The sequence below is a fragment of the Myotis yumanensis genome, unplaced genomic scaffold, assembly GCF_028538775.1.
Source record: "Myotis yumanensis isolate MYYU_CA2020_CCGP unplaced genomic scaffold, mMyoYum1.0.hap1 SCAF_7, whole genome shotgun sequence".
NCBI lineage: Eukaryota > Metazoa > Chordata > Mammalia > Chiroptera > Vespertilionidae > Myotis > Myotis yumanensis.
This window is the reverse complement of record NW_027223758.1, coordinates 45470559-45487542: the sequence shown is the minus strand read 5'-3', so window position 1 is coordinate 45487542 and position 16984 is coordinate 45470559. Positions and strand designations below refer to the sequence as shown.

The following is a 16984-nucleotide window of genomic DNA, read 5'->3' as shown; positions in this document are numbered from 1 at the left end:
ATAAGATATTTTCTGTATGAAGGAAAGGACAGCCTGTATTTTTAACTAATGAGATGATATTCTTTAAAAACCATATTCTCTCTGTTGAACTTAAAGATCTGGTTGCTGATCCATTGTGTCCCTGTGGAGTTCTAATGGGCATCTCAGACGTAACATTTCCAAAACGGATCTTTTGATTCCCCCTCATTATTTTCATTTCATTACCAGGCGCCCACCGCTCACCCGGCTGCTCAGGTGGAGATGAGATGCCAGCTTGATTCTCCCTCTTGGTTCCACTGTCAGAACATATCCAGAATCTGACCTGATTTTTTTTCTTTTAACTGCACATGTCATTACCATTCTAGCAGTGGCAGCCACTGATATTTTTGCCTGAACTACTTTTCTAGCCTTCAAACTGGTCTGCCTGCTTCTGTTCATCTCCCTTGGGATCTGTTCTTCATGAAGTCGCTAGTGACCTTCTTAAAACTTAAGTTGGGTCTTGTCACTCTCCTGCTTAAAATTTCCTTGTGAAAAAAAACAAAAAACACCACACAAAAAACAAAAGACCAAACACCTCTTGGGTAACACAGTCCGATAGAATGTTCTAGAATGACGGAAATGTTGTATGTTTCACTCTCTAATATGGTAGTCACGTTATGGCTCTTGAGCATCCAAAATGTGGCAAGTGGGATTGAGAAATTGGTTTTTAATTTTATTTAATTTTAGCTAATTCAAAGTTAACGTTAAACATTGCATATTGGTGGTGGCTGTGTACTGGAGAGCGCGGCTCCGGTGGCTCCCACCATGCCTGGACAGACTCCGAAGGCCTTGATGCTAATACAGGCCCGCAGTGTCTGGACCCGGCCACCTGGCTGCCACAGCATTTTCTCCTCCTCTTACGTTCAGTTCCGTGAGCTTGTCTGGCCTGCCGTCACCTGCGGGCTTCGCTCTTGCTGTCCCTCTGCATGTTTGAATGGCCGACTCCCTTATTTCTTCCCTTCCCTGTACAGAGGTCACTTCCCTGACCTCTGCGTCTCTGCCAGCATCCTCTGGCTTTGTTATTCCTTCGTGGTGCTTGTCACCACTGGGCCTTTGCAGTGTACATAGGACTCTGGGTTTATATAGGATCGTATCCTGAGCTGAATACGATCTTCGCATTTTGTTCAAAGGAGCTTCCTCTGTGCCTTGACACATAGTAGTCACTGAGCAAATGAATAAAGTGGAGAAGAACTTATCGCCTTGAACTGGCCTGGCTTGTTTTTCTTCCCTTTTCTATTAATGCTTACTGTGAATCTGCACGGCATAAAAATGGGCACTTATGCTCCATAGACCGTACATTTGCTAAAAGGTGTTTATGACTTAGAAGCTTTTTTCATTTCTCTACGGCTCTGTCTCTTTTAAAGAGTTTATTTCAAAGAAGTAAATGTAAGCCAAACGTCTGTTTTAGAATAAGCAGGGAGTCTGCTAAGCAGATTTGCAGCATTTGCTAAGCAGTCTCTTAGTGTGAAGCCAACGCTGACAGGTGATTTCCCTGTTTCCCTGTGAAGACTTTATTTTGATGTTAAGTTGGTGTTTTTTTTCCCTCCACTAAAATGTTGGGCCAACTTCTTGTGGAAAATCAAATCCTGGGATGGTCTGTGAGCCCTTTAGGGGGCGCCATAGTGCTTTCAAATCTAATGTGTATCCAGCCACATGTGTTTTTACCAGCCTGATGGTCTGGAAGAATGAATGAGGATGATGACACCTTCAAAAGGGCCTTTCTCTTAATTCAGTGCTGGCCTTTTATGAAGTGCGCTGCCTTTCTATTTTAAGAATATATATTTTGGTTTTAATTTTAATTCTTTTAAGCCTGTATGATAAATGAAGTTTACAGTTTCATGCATTTTAAGGCTTCAGTTTTGAAACTTCTGAAATTCTCCTTTAAAGAATTTTTGAGTGTGTGTGTGCCATAAAGAAGACCAAAAAAAAGCAGGTGGGGGGGAGATCCCATCCACAAAGAACTTAGGAAGTAAATTGTAAATACACAGGTAGCTATAATATATATTAAGGCAGATATGTTCAAAGATGGGAAGAGAAATTATTGCCACTTAAGGGTTCAGGAAAGGCTTTTTGACCTCAGTGATAATTGAGATGGACCTTTAACAAAGGGTTAAGATTTGGGGTTCTGATGCCCTCACCCAGTAACGAGCACACAATATTTTATCTTCCAGTCTCCTCCTTCCCTCCTCTGCAGGTCCTTTGAGAAACAGCTGCGGTGTCAGACAGAGCTACTGCTGTCTCTACTAAGGACCTCAACTCTGCCCAGTGCCAGCCCTCCAGTGGCCTGGGAGAACAGAAAGCAGGTCATAAGAGCGAACTCACTCAGGGAACCCAGTCTAGGCTCTGCACCAATACAATCGATCAGCTGTCTGGCCAGCAGTGAGGATTCAAGGAGGGGTTGTTTCTGGTCTCGCACCAGTGATTTGTTCTCATTCAAGCTTTGATGGTATCCATTGGAGCCGAGACCCCCATATCCCACAGAGAGTGTGGCCAGGGCCTTCATGTCTGGGTTCAGCTACTGGCTCAATTTTATACAATGACCAGGTAGAAACTGACTTAGGATCCAGATGGACCTAATTCTCAAAATAGGAATCTACTCAAAGGTAGAAAATTGGAATTATTTTATAAACCAGGGGAGGTGGCTGTGTAAGAATGACTGATTTTTTAATGAATGGTATTGACGTGTCTATTTTTTCCACTTTAGCCTTTGGAAACCCGTCTTATTTCAGAGACCACGTCTATTTGCACACCAGAGCAAGTGGCCAAACAGATTGTTAAAGATGCCATAGTAAGTTGTCCTGGTTTTCTTTATTAATAGCTTCTGTGCTTCTGAAAAGATATTTGTCCCAAGGCCTATTTCAGAACATAAACTATTGTGTCTTTTGGGTCAGTCAGATTCATCACATCTAATATGGGACTCTGCTTTTCTCCCCTGACACGACGATTCCATGTTAATAAGTAGGCTTCTGGAAATGAATTATATATCTTAACCTAAGGACAGACTGACCAGGATGGGTGTCTGGGAGTGTTGATTCTTTAACAAGAAAATGCGGCTTTTCTGTGATGTGTCAACATGTTCCCTATACTGCACATGGCATGCTGCCTTCTTTCTTCTTTCCCACAGGACTTTCAGTTCCAGATTATTTTAGGTATCTTACTGCCAGACTCTTGGGTTTTTCTTTCACCTTCCTGCTTCCCAGAATCCTTTTCCCAAATGTTCGCTAGTAAGAAAGTGCAGCCAGCCCGTGGGCCATCCCCGTTAACCCAGCGGATGTGCATTTGGGCTACTGAGTTTATTTGAACTTAAAAAAAAAGTCAAACCACAGGCTGATTTGTAGAACAGTGCATGTGCTGCAGGCTTTTGACAACGTTCCTGTGACCCCAGTGCTGAAAAACAGCCAATTATAGGGATGTCTGTAAACCTGAGACCCACACTGAATTTAGGAAATTTGGGGACCCCTGGAATGAGATGTGTCAGGACCCCATGTCTGGGCCGACCTGAGCAGAATACGGGAAATCTCAAACTCTATTATAACACCTGCAGACGTTGGGAGAACTTTGCCCTGCTGTGCTCAGAGGCATAGAAAGAGGGCACCACGGACTCTGTTTTTCCTGCTTATCTTAAGTCAGAGTAAACACACTCCATGTTTTTAATGATCTCAAACACTCTGTATCTTGGCAGGATTCATTTCGGCCGGCAGTGTTCAACCTTCTTCACCTCTTAACCCCTTTACACTCTAACTGGTTGACAACTTCAGAGAATTTTGGTTTACATCAGTTATATTTGCCATATTAGAAGTGGAAACTGTAATTTTTAAAATATTTATTTAGTAATTCATTTAAAATAACCAGTAATAAACCCGTTACATTTTAATGTAACATCTTTACAACCATAATTATTTCTCAGAACAAACCTTTGGTGAGACGAGAGACTGTTTTATACCTCGGCAGTCTCTTCAATGGCTGTGTTCTGGAAGACAGCTGGGTTCTCAGAGCTGCTTCTACATTCAATCTGTTGTCATATGTGGTTTTGAATGAAGGCTATAAAGAAAATCTGGCCTTACACACAGGTGTAGTTAGAAGTGGAGGGGTATTTTATAGGTTTTTCAGATCACGGTGGACATTCTTTTTTAGTATTAAACCCAAACTGGATGAATAGTAGTTTCTTTAAAGGTTAGTTGCAGTGTGGAATTGGAAACTCAATTAATGAACTTTTTGTTCTCTGTTGCATTAAAACCCATTGGTCTCTGCACTTTGAATGCTTTGTACCCATTCATGATTTGGGAATGTCATGCATTAGTCATTTGGAAAATATGAGTTCCCTGAGTTATCCAAGAAATTACATCCGTTAATGTCGCTGCTGATCTTATAAAAGTTCACATACCGGGAAGCTGACAGTTTAATGGAAAGCTCAGATTTTAGCAGTGGCCACAAAAACTACCCATATCATTAATTTTCCACAAAATATCTTCCAAAGACTGAGCTTGAATAACCACAGGTGGTCTGATAATGGTTCTTTCATGTAAAAATGGTATTCCATGAAAAAAAGCAGCAAGTTTCACAACTTAAGCCCTCTATTTCAGGGCAGCAGCCCCTCAGGTTTGGCACACAGCTGGGCACATACTTCCCTTTTTGTTACACAGAATATTAAGAAGACATTTCTTCAAGGGTTGAAATTTAATAAAACAGTTCATTTTCCTGCCTTATCAAGGCCATTTTGAAGCAAAACTGACATTTCAACATTTTACAAGATTTTTCAAAAATTTCTATTTTCTTTTTGGATTTATTATGGCCAGTGTGTGTGTGTGTGGTGCCTAAACCTTGTATCACATGAGGCGGGACCACTATTAATATGGTTTCTACTAATGAGGCAGCATTTTGGAAATGTCACTCAGTGGAAAAGGCCATTAACACTCTGGTATTATTATGACAATCATTTTGTCCTCATGGACCCTCCCCGCCACCCCCCACCCCCCGCCATGGACACCCACGGCCCATGGACTGACCCACATTTTGAGAACCTCCCATCTAGCCATTCAGTCCCCCTGCTAAGACCACATTTGTTTCTGAGCTGCAACACGTGGTTTGTTACCCTCTCATCCCACAGAAAGTAAACGGAGACACTTCCCTGTACTGACATGTTGAGGTGATTAGTAACTCCTGTTGCCTCTTTCTTTTCTCTTCCTTCTGTTCAGCAAGGGAATTTTAACAGTTCCGTTGGCTCAGATGGGTACATGCTCTCGTCCCTGACCTGCGGAATGTCTCCAGTCACTTCTATTACCGAAGGGCTCCAGCAGGTAAGCTGTGCCTCAGCCAGCAGACAGAGGGACAGACAGACAGACAATAGCACCTCTCATTAAACCTCAATGAGTAAAGGCTAAATAAAGGAAGACTTGTCAACTTGATCTGAGCATGTGAAAAAATTTTCTTAAAGTATCAACCTTTTCCCTTCCTTTACCAGGGATAAGTCATTGGGAAATAGGTTAAAGATTTAACTGGGAGAATTTAGACTGGGAAGAAGTCTTCTGTGCTGGGCACTGCAGATACAGAGAAAACGCTGTCTCTGCTGTGGAGGAGTCAGTCTGGGTTCTCTGATCTGAAGTGTTTGGAAAATGGAATTCTCTTTTCTCTAGTGTAGTTTAGGAATGGTCTTGCCCGACAGTATTGGGATATTAGACTGTAACTCCTTTTCTTTTTTTTTTAAATATGTTTTTATTGATTTCAGAGAGGAAGGGAGAGGCAGAGAGAGATAGAAAGATCAATGATGAGAGGATCATTGAGCAGCTGCCTACTGCACGCCCCGCATTGAGGATCAAGCCTGAAGCCCGGGCATGTGCCCTGACTGGGAATTGAACCATGACCTCTTGGTTCATAGGTCAACACTCAACCACTGAGTCATGCCGGCTGGGCTAGAACTCCTTTTCTACGTGAGTCAGGCCATAGTAGCTTAGGGAGATGCAAGTTAAGGATTCAACACAATCCCCACCCGAACAGATGCTGTAGTTCATTCAAGATGCAAACAGTCAACTGCTCCTTGATGTGCTCAGTGCTGCATTTGCTGCTGGAGAATCAGGTGTAAACTTACAGTCTGGAGGGAGAGACCAATAGGCACAGTGATGTTACTACAGTGTAAAGCAAGCATGGAAAAACAACGCCATGGATGATGGCAGGTGGATGGAGGACAAGGAGAGGGTGGGAAGGCAGCCTGGACCGGGGCTGCCCACAACGATGCATAGTTTATAACAAGGGACTAAATTAGGTGCAGTAGACCACGTCCAGATTAAAAGTCTGGATGACTTAGCTATTGATTTTCCTCATCCTTCTCTTCTCTATAATATACCCACGATGTTGTGATTCCCTCTCAGATGTAGGCACTCTATTAGAAGTAAGCTCTCTGAGGACGTGCTTGTGCCCTTGTGTCTTGGAACATTGCCCCCCTCACAGCCCGTGCCTGGCACGGAACAGGGACTCGAAAATGCCTGGGTGGAGCCCACATGTGAATTCTGCTTGTCCTCTGTGGGCCGTCCTGTCCATCCTCCCATGTCTACACAAGTGATGTCAGATCCAAAGCTTCCGCCTGTGTCTGTCCTGAACTCCTCTCCTGGATACATTTCTTTTCCCTGGACTGTGATGTTACATCTGCATCAGGATCATCATTTTTATGGCTATTTAAATGCTGTTCACAGCCAAGCTGTGTAATATATACATAATTAATTTCCCTTTCTTGCACAGCCTTTTGTTTTCCCTGAAACCGTTATGGGTTTTTTAATCTATGATTTTTATGTGTTTTTAATAATGACAGTCTTTATCTTTGCTCAGAAATATCAGATACCCTGTTAGTGTCACCTTCTGGAAGGAATTCCTTCTGGAACCTGCCATCAGGACTGGCTGCCCCCATGTCTGCATAGCTGACCCCTTCCCCCCTTTACGGTCACCCGGGGAACCCCTCTGCCTGTCTTTTGTATGGGGTCCCGCCTCTTGTATTACATGACTTTGCCTTTCTTTGTTGTCCCCTCATGTTGGCTGTTTACTTCTTCTAGTAGCTTCTTGAAAAAAAGGAGTGTGGGAGGCAAATTGTTTGAGACCTTGTATATTTGAAAATGTTTCTTTTTGCAGGTTTATGCCTTTCAAGAATTCCATTTTGAGGAGGTGGTAGTGAGTCTTTTGGAGTAAAAAGTGACAGTTAGCAGATGTGGTGATTTACCATCTTAGCCCTGAAACAGTAATTGTCTTTCTCTAACTGACCATCTTTCCGACTGGGGAGTAAGCTTCCGGAGGGCAGGCCTGTGTCTGTTTTCAGCACTTGACCAGGGTCTGGCTTTGTGATCAGAACGTACATCTTCAACTGAAAAGCCTTGATTGCAATTTGGGTATCTGAGATGCTAGACTGAATTTTCCCCAGCTACTGGAACCCCAAAACTCCTGGGAAATCCTATTTTGTTCTTTGTTTAATTTGAATTTGTTAATTGGACATAGAGTCTGTTGTTACTTATCTGGCAGGCCCTGCGTATCCAGTGATGCAGAGCAGACAGCTTCTGTCCTCAGTGTTTACCGACACTTAACAAAGTGTTCATTATTCTTATCCTTGCAGGAGATTAGAAGATGGGGCTCAGAAACTATTTATTAGAGACATATCCTAAAATCTGTTGAAACAAGCTATTGTATTGTACTGTTGGCTGAGCTCACAAGTCTGCCTTTATCTTACAGGTGGTCACCATGGGCCTTTTCCGCATGATCTCTTTGTTTTACCTTGGAAGTTTTGACAACATAATTCGTCGCTGCATGATAGAAAGAGCCAAATATGGAACTGCAGACAAAACTGCCTAAACCTTGGAAAAAGAATATTTCTAAATAATGTGAGCAGCTTGCTGCTGGATAGGACCCAGTGTTTGGCCCATGGACACTTGTGTATGGCTTTTGAATATGTCAGATGGGACCAGCCGACTTCGGCAACCTGACTGCCTGGGGGTAGAGGTTCAACTCCATGTGATATGATTAAGACTATGCAGACCTGGGATTGGAGAGCATCTAATTTCCTGGGTGGAGAGGTGATGACCATATGGGAAGTAATAGATGTGAGCCGGGTGGAGAACAGGATTCCAGAGGTGGCCATTTACATTTTCTCTAGTTATTCTTTTCTCTCCCATGGAGATTGAGTCCAGGAATGCACTTCATGACATGTAAGATGCTGTGAGGACTTTTTAAACCTTCATGAAAGGCAAGTCATGGGTTTCTGGGGCCTTTTTTCCCCCCCTCTTTAATTTAGTGTATTTTATTCAAGATGAGTTTTACACGTTTCTGGTGAGTCTGGATGCATAATCATGTCCCTGGCTCACCCCACTGCTTGCTGGTGGACCCTCGTGGATTCTCTCGCTCTTTGATCCTGTAAAACTCCGAGGGGGATGAGAGAGGGCAGGGAAGGGAAGAGAAGGGAAGGGGGTAGGCATTTTCCAGTAGGAAAAATAATGCTTTCTTGTCTTCTTTAGATTCAGATGCTTCGGGCGCTTCTCATTTTGCACTCATGGGGAAAGGCAGCTTCCTAAAATGTTTTTTGAAGAGAAATAAAATCTTAGAAGCTTAAACGTTTACAATTTTTTTCACTAGCCATGATGAGTGAAGTTTCATTCCATTGTTGTTTATCCTGCTCATCTCTTCCTTTCCAGTTTTGCTTATACTCCTCTAATATTTTTGTAAAAAAAAAAGACCTGTTAAAATTTTTTGACTTGACTTTTTGAATTCATTCATGAATTAAAACAAAGAGAAAAACCATGTGTGACATTTGTCTTGTAGTATATATGTAGCTTTTAGGAAAGGCTGGTGATAGCATATTTAAATTTCACTCATTAAGAAAAAAAAAAGTTGGACAACAAAGCTGATTTTGAAGATACTTGGTTTTGAAATAAAATGTCCACCCCATTCTTTCTGGGACCAGCACCGACCCTGAGGACATTCTCTTGGAAGGACATGTTCAGGAAGCGCCGTCACCACTCGCACGGTTCAGCTCTGGAAACCCCTGCCCTGTGAATGCTGTTTCCAGACCACGGGTGTGTTGTTCATTCAGTGGATGTCCACAGTAAGTGCCTATGAGGAGTCTTAGCCAGTGTGACCTGCTTCATCCTGTCATTGTGCTCCTGTGATGAAGGACAGTCACCTTCATCGTGTCGTGACACCCCCTCCTCGCACAGTCAGTATGCGTGTTCAGAGCACATTCCAGCTCACTTGGGTGAGAACAGACCACTGCTTTTGATGGGGAAAGCATTTTTATTATTAAAAAAACACACACAAAAACTCTGCAAAAGATTAAAGACCTAAAAATAATAGCAAAGCCTTTTTTTTTTTTTGCTCTTAAGATTTTGAACCTCTTGACTTGATTTTTTTAAAAGTAAGATGTTTGCCTGTCCAGAGTGGCTCAGTTGGTTGGGCGTTGGCCTGCCTTGTGCACCAAAAAGTTGCTGGTTCGATTCTCAGTCAGGGCACATGCCTGGGTTGTGGGTTTGATTTCTTTCCTCTCTCCAAACATGTCCTCAGGTGAGGATTTTTTTAAAAAAGTAACATGTTTAATGGCTCTAATCCATGGAGTCTTATTAATCAAGATGTGAGAAGACAAAGGAATTACTTTACTATTTAATGGATACGTTGCTTGGGATGATTTCAGTGCAATTGATGGGAGTTGGTTGACTCTTTGGGGTCGGGAATCTTCCAGTCTTAAGTAGCTATCGTCTGCAAACTGGAGTCATATTGTGCAGACTCTGAAATGGAGTAAGAGCTGGATTTTCCTAATGTGAAGAAAACAGTTACATTCGAATCTGCATTTTTCTCAATTTTCTTCTTTTCTCATAAATGTTCCTCACATGTTGGCACCTTCTGCTGGTCTATGTGCTATGTGGAAATCTAGCCCAAGATGGTACCTCATTTAATAAAAGTAAATAATAGTCATTATTTCAGTATTCATTTCTCAAGGTGTCCTCATAGACAGTACTGTGACCGCAGGAGATCCACCGCCTGGACTGATGTAAGCCCCTGTCTGTGGTGGGAGATCATGTCCCCAACCCAGTGAAGCTCAGGCACAAGAGCAGGTGAGAGGAGATCATGACACCAGAGACGTCACAGGTCCACAGTCCTTACCCAGAAAGCTTTGAAAATGAAGTTGCTTTTCTTATCTTTCTCAATTTGGTCCCATAATTCATTTGATAGTAAAACCTAACATGAACCGACCTGAGATTGTTATAATTTTCATTCATACCACTTCATGGATTTTGTTAATTTTGCCTAAAGAATGACCATGGATTTGATTAAAGGGATTGCCCCAGATTCTGTGCAAATGTTTCATAACATCCAGCATATGCCCTATCTTACCTGTTCACAATGTGAAGAATTGTGAATTCTGAAACACATATGGCCTGAAGGGATTTGAAAGGACTGTGGACATGTAAGCAGCGTCACAGCAAAGGTCTGACTTCACCCAAAACATGAAAATATCACGAAGCAAATTCTATTTTTTAATCTTTTTGGCTCAATTCTTGTACAACTTTTTTTACACAGCCTTTTTTTTTTTTTTAAGGGATCACATTGACTCAGCGCTTTCTATTGTATCTAGACGTGGATAAGTCTTACCTGTGGCAGGACTTTAATTATAATTCTGTTGAAATGTTTGTTCTCTCTGACCAGCGGCAGCTCATTGTGCGAGTTTCAGTTCTGAAGTGCCTGCCTCTGCTAGGTTGGTTGCAGTTTTATTATAATATTTGCGAGTATATGTATTTTTAAATGTTTAACCTCATTCAGCCATAGAAATTCTAAAAATGTGTTCAAGGGCCTTTCATAATTGAAAAAGGTATAAAAATACTCTTTTTTTTTCAAACTAAGAAAATACTTATTGGGTAAATTACTGAGGTAGAAAAAGTAATTCCTCTTAGGAAACAAGTTATAGAGGTAAAAGAAGGGCTCTTGGAGCTTGGGAATGAGGAAGCTAATGGTAAGTTGCCTGGGTGAGGGGTTGGGGGAGAGAAAGGAAAAGGCATGGGCGTGCTCCCTGGAGGGAGAGCACCTTTTTGTGTGTGTGTGTGTGTGTGTGTGTTTTTTTACAAAAGCAAAAGTCAAGCAAATTGTTCTTTTCTCTATTTTTAAATTTAATTTTCATAGCTGAAAAGAGAAGAAAACAATGTTAACAGTCTTTACAGTGATAACTCTTGTTGAGTTATAAATCTTTATTTGGTTCTGTTAAACCATATATCAAAGTGAAACTTTGAGAGACTGCTTCCAATAGTCAGATGACAAAAGCATTTCGGTAGCAGTTTTGCTTCAATTCAAGATTCAAAGAATTGTATGTCATTGTTTTTCTAGAAGAAGTCGAAACTATAGTAATTTTTTTTTTTTACTGAACTATATCATTAACAGAGTTAATTTTATTACATCATATTCTATTTTAATCTTGTCTTACTCACTAGAGGACACTTAGATATTCATACTTTTTGACGTAAGATGCTTTGTATCTTTCTTATTTATTTTAGTGCTTACTAACTCAGCTTTAAAAAGTACCTACTAATTATAACCTTCCATTTTCTAGACTAAATCTCCTTTAGTTCAGTGCAGTCATGGAAGATTTGATATTTTGTAGGGAAGATAATGGCCATTTTACAATAGCCATTTTGATGTCACAACTCTAAATATGTTTTTTATTTCTCTAGTTTTATTTATAAAATCCTCACCTGAGGATATGTTTTTATTGATTTTAGGCGGAGAGAGAGAGAAACATTGATCAGTTGCTTCCCATACACACCCTGATAGAACCTGCAATATTTTAGTGTATGGGATGGTGTTTCTCCAACTGAACCACCCGGCCAGGACTCTAGTGACTCAAGAATGCACAGGGCTATTTTGATATATCCAAGATCTTGTATTTGCTACTTTGGAAGTTTTTGCGCCAGAATTGTAACCTAATTTTCATACCTTGTATTACTGAATCCCAACAAAAAATAAATGGTGAATTAACTTTGCAGATTTAAAAACTTACTTTGCTAGAAATTTGTGTTTTCAAAGAGACACTTAAGCAAAACACAAACCTCTACCATAAGGTTTTCTAACCTTGCATTTTAAACACTTGACAAAGCTTGATTTTGATCATTTTTAGGAGGTGATTTTTCAGAGTTAAGTAGTTGATATAATGAACTCTTGTTTCAAATATGTTGTGTGTTTGTATAACTCCGATATGGGATATATGAGTAAAAATGTAAGAAATGTGGAATTTAGTCAAATTTCTTAAGTAATTATGTGTTATGTACAAACTAGAGGCCTGGTGCACGGAATCGTGCACCGGTGGGGTCCCTTGGCCTGGCCTGTGGGGATCAGTGGACCTCCATGCTGCTGTGGCCTGGCCTTTTCTGCCAGCTCATTGGGCTCCAGCCCACTGTCCTCGCCCACTGGGCGCGCAGGGGAAGTGTCCACGAGAGAGACTCGCACCACCACAGCTGCGCTCGCCAGCTGTGAACCCGGCATCTGGCACTCATCTGTCAGCTGAGTGGTGCTTCAGCTGTGGGAGCACACTGACCACCAGGGGTAGCTCCTGCATTGAGCGTCTGTCCCCTGGTGGTCAGTGCACATCATAGCTGCCGTCTGGTCATCCAGTCGCTTAGGCTTTTATATATACTAGTATGGATAAATTGATTTCCCATACTTTAAACCTTCATATTCCAATAATGAAATATCTCTTAGACTTTGAAGGCATAAAATACTGATATATAAAAGAACATGCCTTCATATTTTCTCAGTCCTTTAATAGAAAAACTTGGGTCACAATGAGAAGAGATTCCTTGGATATCTTGGTTTGCAAACTTCACTTTCTTTAAATTTGAGCAATTTATATACATAAATGGCCTACGGTATCACTTCTGTAATTTTTATTTTTGGACCTTTAAAAAGAAGAAAAAAAATGTCTTCTATTCCACTTCTAAATCTCAGATTTTATAGCTTCCATTTTCTCTGATTCACATATATTTGTTGAGTGGCTACAATGAGCTCAGTATCCGGGCACAGGGGGATATAACTCTGCACATACCACGTGTCCCTCCCTCTGCAATGACATTTCTTGCTACTTTCCCTCCCCTCTGAGGGCTTTTACAAGTCTTCCTGGAGGAAGAGGACCACTCTCCATTCTTGCTATGGCTTGGGGCTTCTGAAATGTATGCCACAAATACTGAGTACCATGCACTATTGTAGGCTTGGAATGCTCAAAGGAAAAAGGGTCGCTGCTCTCAAATGGTGTATAGAGGAAAAAATATGCCAGCAATTAACATTGTGGACTGGACATTAGTTATGATTAAGATATAAATACCTAACGTTGAAAACATAGCCAGTACCAGTCACTGTTGTGAACACTTGACGTTGAACTCATTTGAATCATACTCTAACTATCTGAGTACTTAGTCCCTCCTTCTTCCAGGGGGATATGTTCTAAGACACCCAAGGGCTGTCTGAGACCTCAGATAGTACCACATCCTATAGATACTATGGTTTTCCTATACCGTATGATTGAGTTGAAGTTACAGGTTAGGCACAGTAAGAAGTTAAAAACAATAACTAGTAATATAATAGAACAATTATAATAATCTGCTGCTATAAAAGTTATGTGAGTGTGGCATTACTGAATAAAATTAGGGTGACGACCACAAGCACTGCAACACCAGGACTGCCGATCTGATAAGATGGCTACTGAGTGACTAATGGGTGGGGAGCGTCCACCTCCCAGGTGGAACATAGCGGGATGGCGAGAGAGTTCATGATGATACTCAGGACAGTGCGCAATTTAAAACTTAGGAATAGCTTACTTCTGGAATTTTCCATTTAATATTTTTGGCCTCGTTTGACTGTGGGTAAGTGAAACTGAGGATGCGGTGCGTGGGGCTACTGCAGTACCATTTATATCCCTGTGTTACAAATGAGGGCACAGGAACTCGCTTAAGGTCACACCTATTAAGCGATAGAGTGAGGATTCAGATCCCTTTTTTCTGACTTCTAAGTTCCCATCCTCTGTACAAAATCTCTTTTAGTGGTACAAGTGAAATCAGGCTTCCCAAGAAAGTCAGGGATGATCTTCCAGGGGAGATGAAACTTGAGGAATGAGTATGAATTTGCCATGAGGTTGGGTGTATTTCAGGGAGACAAGCAGAGGTGCAGAGACAAAAGACGTGAGAGATCTTGGCGTATTCCAGAAAGTACACAAAGGTAATATAGCTGCAAGAAGAAAGAAAAGTGGAAGGGTGCCCAGGTGGGGGTTTGGGCCACATTATGCAAAGGAGCTGAGATTTTAGTCTCTGAACAACTTTAAGCAGAAACATGAAATGGCCAGATTTCAGCTTTAGAAAGATCGTGGTTCCCTCTTGAAATTCAAAGTTTGCTGAGTCCTTGAGCCTGATTCAAAGGTATTATATTGGTTGCGTATTATGGGTTCAGTGGTTGCCCTCAAAACAAGTTGATGTCCTAACCCCCAGTACCTGCAGTTATGGCCTTATTTGGAAATAGGGTCTTTACAGAAATAACCAAGTTAAGATGAGTTTATTAGGGTCCTAAACCACAATGATTGGCGAGCATACAGTAGGGGAAAACAGAGACACACAGGCAGAATGCCCTGTGGCCACAGAGGCAGAGAAAAGTGATGCAGCCACAAGCCAAGGTCTGCCAGCCACCACCAGAAGCTGGAAGAGGCAAGGAAGGCCTTTTCCCTGGAGCTTAGGAGGCAACATGGCCCTGCCCACACCTTGATTTTGGATTCTAGGCCTCCAGAACTGTGGGAGAATACATTTCTGTTTTAAGCCCCCAGGTTGTGGTATTTTGTCATGCCAGCCTTAGGAATTAAACACAATAAGTACCCTTGTTCATCAGGAATTAATATCTGGGAGATACTGTGCTCTGTGCCTACTAGCAAAGAGAATAACATTTGTTTTTTGCACATTAAGAATGTAAATTATTTGTTAACCCCCTCACTTCCATGGTGTTTCATGTTGTTTGGTTCTGTTGGTGCAGCTTCAATCCGATGAGAGCAGTAGGCATTTGAAAAGTATAAGTTTCTCCTCTCCTTTTATTTCACTTTAAAAGCAGTCATTAAGTTGAAAGGAAAAAATTACCACGAGTGAATTTCCGGTGCTTTCCTTTGTAAACCAAAAGTAAGCAACATTTGCCTGCTGTGAAACTTGCACAAAGGATGATTGATCTGCTGTTCGTTGCCTAGTTTCAAAGGTTGTTGCTTAATTATTGTAAACATATTTTGAGGTTTAGGACCCATTATAAATTAGCCAGGTGGGTTTCTAGGTTAAATCAGAGCTCATTGGTTTAGATTTGGCAAAGGTTTCCTGATGATGACAAGGATGGTTTGAGAGCACAGAGCAGACAACTCAGATGTGATCACTCTTACAGCAGAAGACACTGGAGCATAGGTGAATTGGGAAGAATATTACTGTTAGTATTTATATAGTAATTAGTAACATTATTACATAATTTTTGCTAGCAAAGTATGCAAACTATCTGAAAGAGTGTGGCACTATTTAGCATAAGAATTTATAAAGTATAAAATACTATGCCAACTATATTTCAATAAATCTGGAAACAATAATTTGGAAGATACTCGAAATTGGAAATTAGTGTTTTGGATTGTTTATCTAGGTCTGTGAAATGTTATTTTTTAAGCAGTTTATTTTTTCCTTTGTGAAGACTATGTGGACTACTTGATTTTACTCTCTCTAGTCAGTTTGTTTTGTGTATGGATTTATTTTTATTTCCATTTGCCTGAATAGTTCGGGGTCATGTTTTCTATTTTAGCTCTTTCATCTTACCTATTAGTTGTAAATTTCCTCTCAGTTAATGCTGTCTTTGTATCCTCATTTTAAGTAAAAAGTTTAATAGTTTGGAAGATTTATGCATACCTATATTAAATATTAGTACAGAATTTCCAAATTAGACTAGTTCTTTTTGAATTTCATAAACTTTGGAAATATTTATATTGGTGATGGATGAAGAAACTTTCTGAATGATATTGTTAAACATCAACCAGTAGGTGGCGAAGACTGGCAATAAAAAGCTTTTTGTTTGGCAGACGAGAATAAAGAAGGAAAACACAGGCCTTTCAGACTCTGGATACAGTCTCCACTCCCTGCGTCTTGTTCTTTTCTCTTCCTGGTGCTACCCTCCTTCTAGAACCCAGCCAGGCAAAGCTGGCAAAAGGCTCATCCATTGGCTCTTAAAAGTGGAAGACATCTTGGGAAATGAAAAGTCCATAGGTTGTTGGAAGGTCTCCATCACAGATCTCAAATTCAAACCCAGGACTCCTGACTCAGGCCAATGGTCCCTCTGCCACCTCATCAATGCCCAAAGACAAAGAGTTAATGCACACATTTCTGAGGAATACTTGACCTCACTCTTTAAAGTGGAGTCTAAAACACTTGGCATCCAAATGGAGGAAGGTTTTCACTCTCCATTCAAAGTCGCAGGGAATATAATCCTCAGTTGAGGACTGTCATGCAGACCCGTCCTGAGAATGCTTGGTTATGGTCAATATGCCACCCAAGGAATGAGGTCGGGGACATCTGTAAAGTGAGGCTCTATGCAGCGAAGGAGGGAAGAATAAGGAAGCTTTTCTTTCTCTGGGAATGGGGTTATGTTTCATTCTGGCTGCCCCTTTGCAGAAGTACAATCTCTTTTCCAGCTCCGTCCTCTCATTTCCTCAACTCGCATGCTGGGTCTCAGAAGCATCAAGGCTTTCAATTCCTCTTAAGTAATTCTGGAGCTTTACAACAAGGTTCTGAGAAGATCCCCAAACCAAAATGCTGTGGCATTAGGTGGGTTGCTACTAGTTCTGTGGGAATGTGTGTCTCAGGTCCATCTATACCCAGTGTTCATCTCATTGCCATCGGAAGACAGCAGAGCATCTTCCCTCTTGCCTGGACATGAAATTTGGAGCAGGCACCCATTTTCTGGCATG

General features: G+C 41.2%; 1 protein-coding gene across 3 annotated transcripts in view; it reads left to right on the top strand.

The window, feature by feature from the left end:
- The window catches only part of KDSR (3-ketodihydrosphingosine reductase), a 32829-nt gene extending 22872 nt beyond the window's left edge, over nucleotides 1-9957 (top strand). The window contains exons 8-11 of one of the 3 annotated variants that reach the window (XM_070420418.1): nucleotides 2723-2806; nucleotides 5214-5315; nucleotides 7726-7874; nucleotides 8951-9957. In XM_070420418.1, the coding sequence (XP_070276519.1) occupies nucleotides 2723-2806; nucleotides 5214-5315; nucleotides 7726-7845 (306 nt within the window). In that variant the 3' untranslated portion in view covers nucleotides 7846-7874; nucleotides 8951-9957. Of the gene's footprint in view, nucleotides 1-2722; nucleotides 2807-5213; nucleotides 5316-7725; nucleotides 8601-8950 lie in introns of those variants that run through there. The other 2 variants (XM_070420416.1, XM_070420415.1) reach the window with 2 other exon arrangements.
- The last annotated feature ends 7027 nt before the right edge of the window (nucleotides 9958-16984 follow it).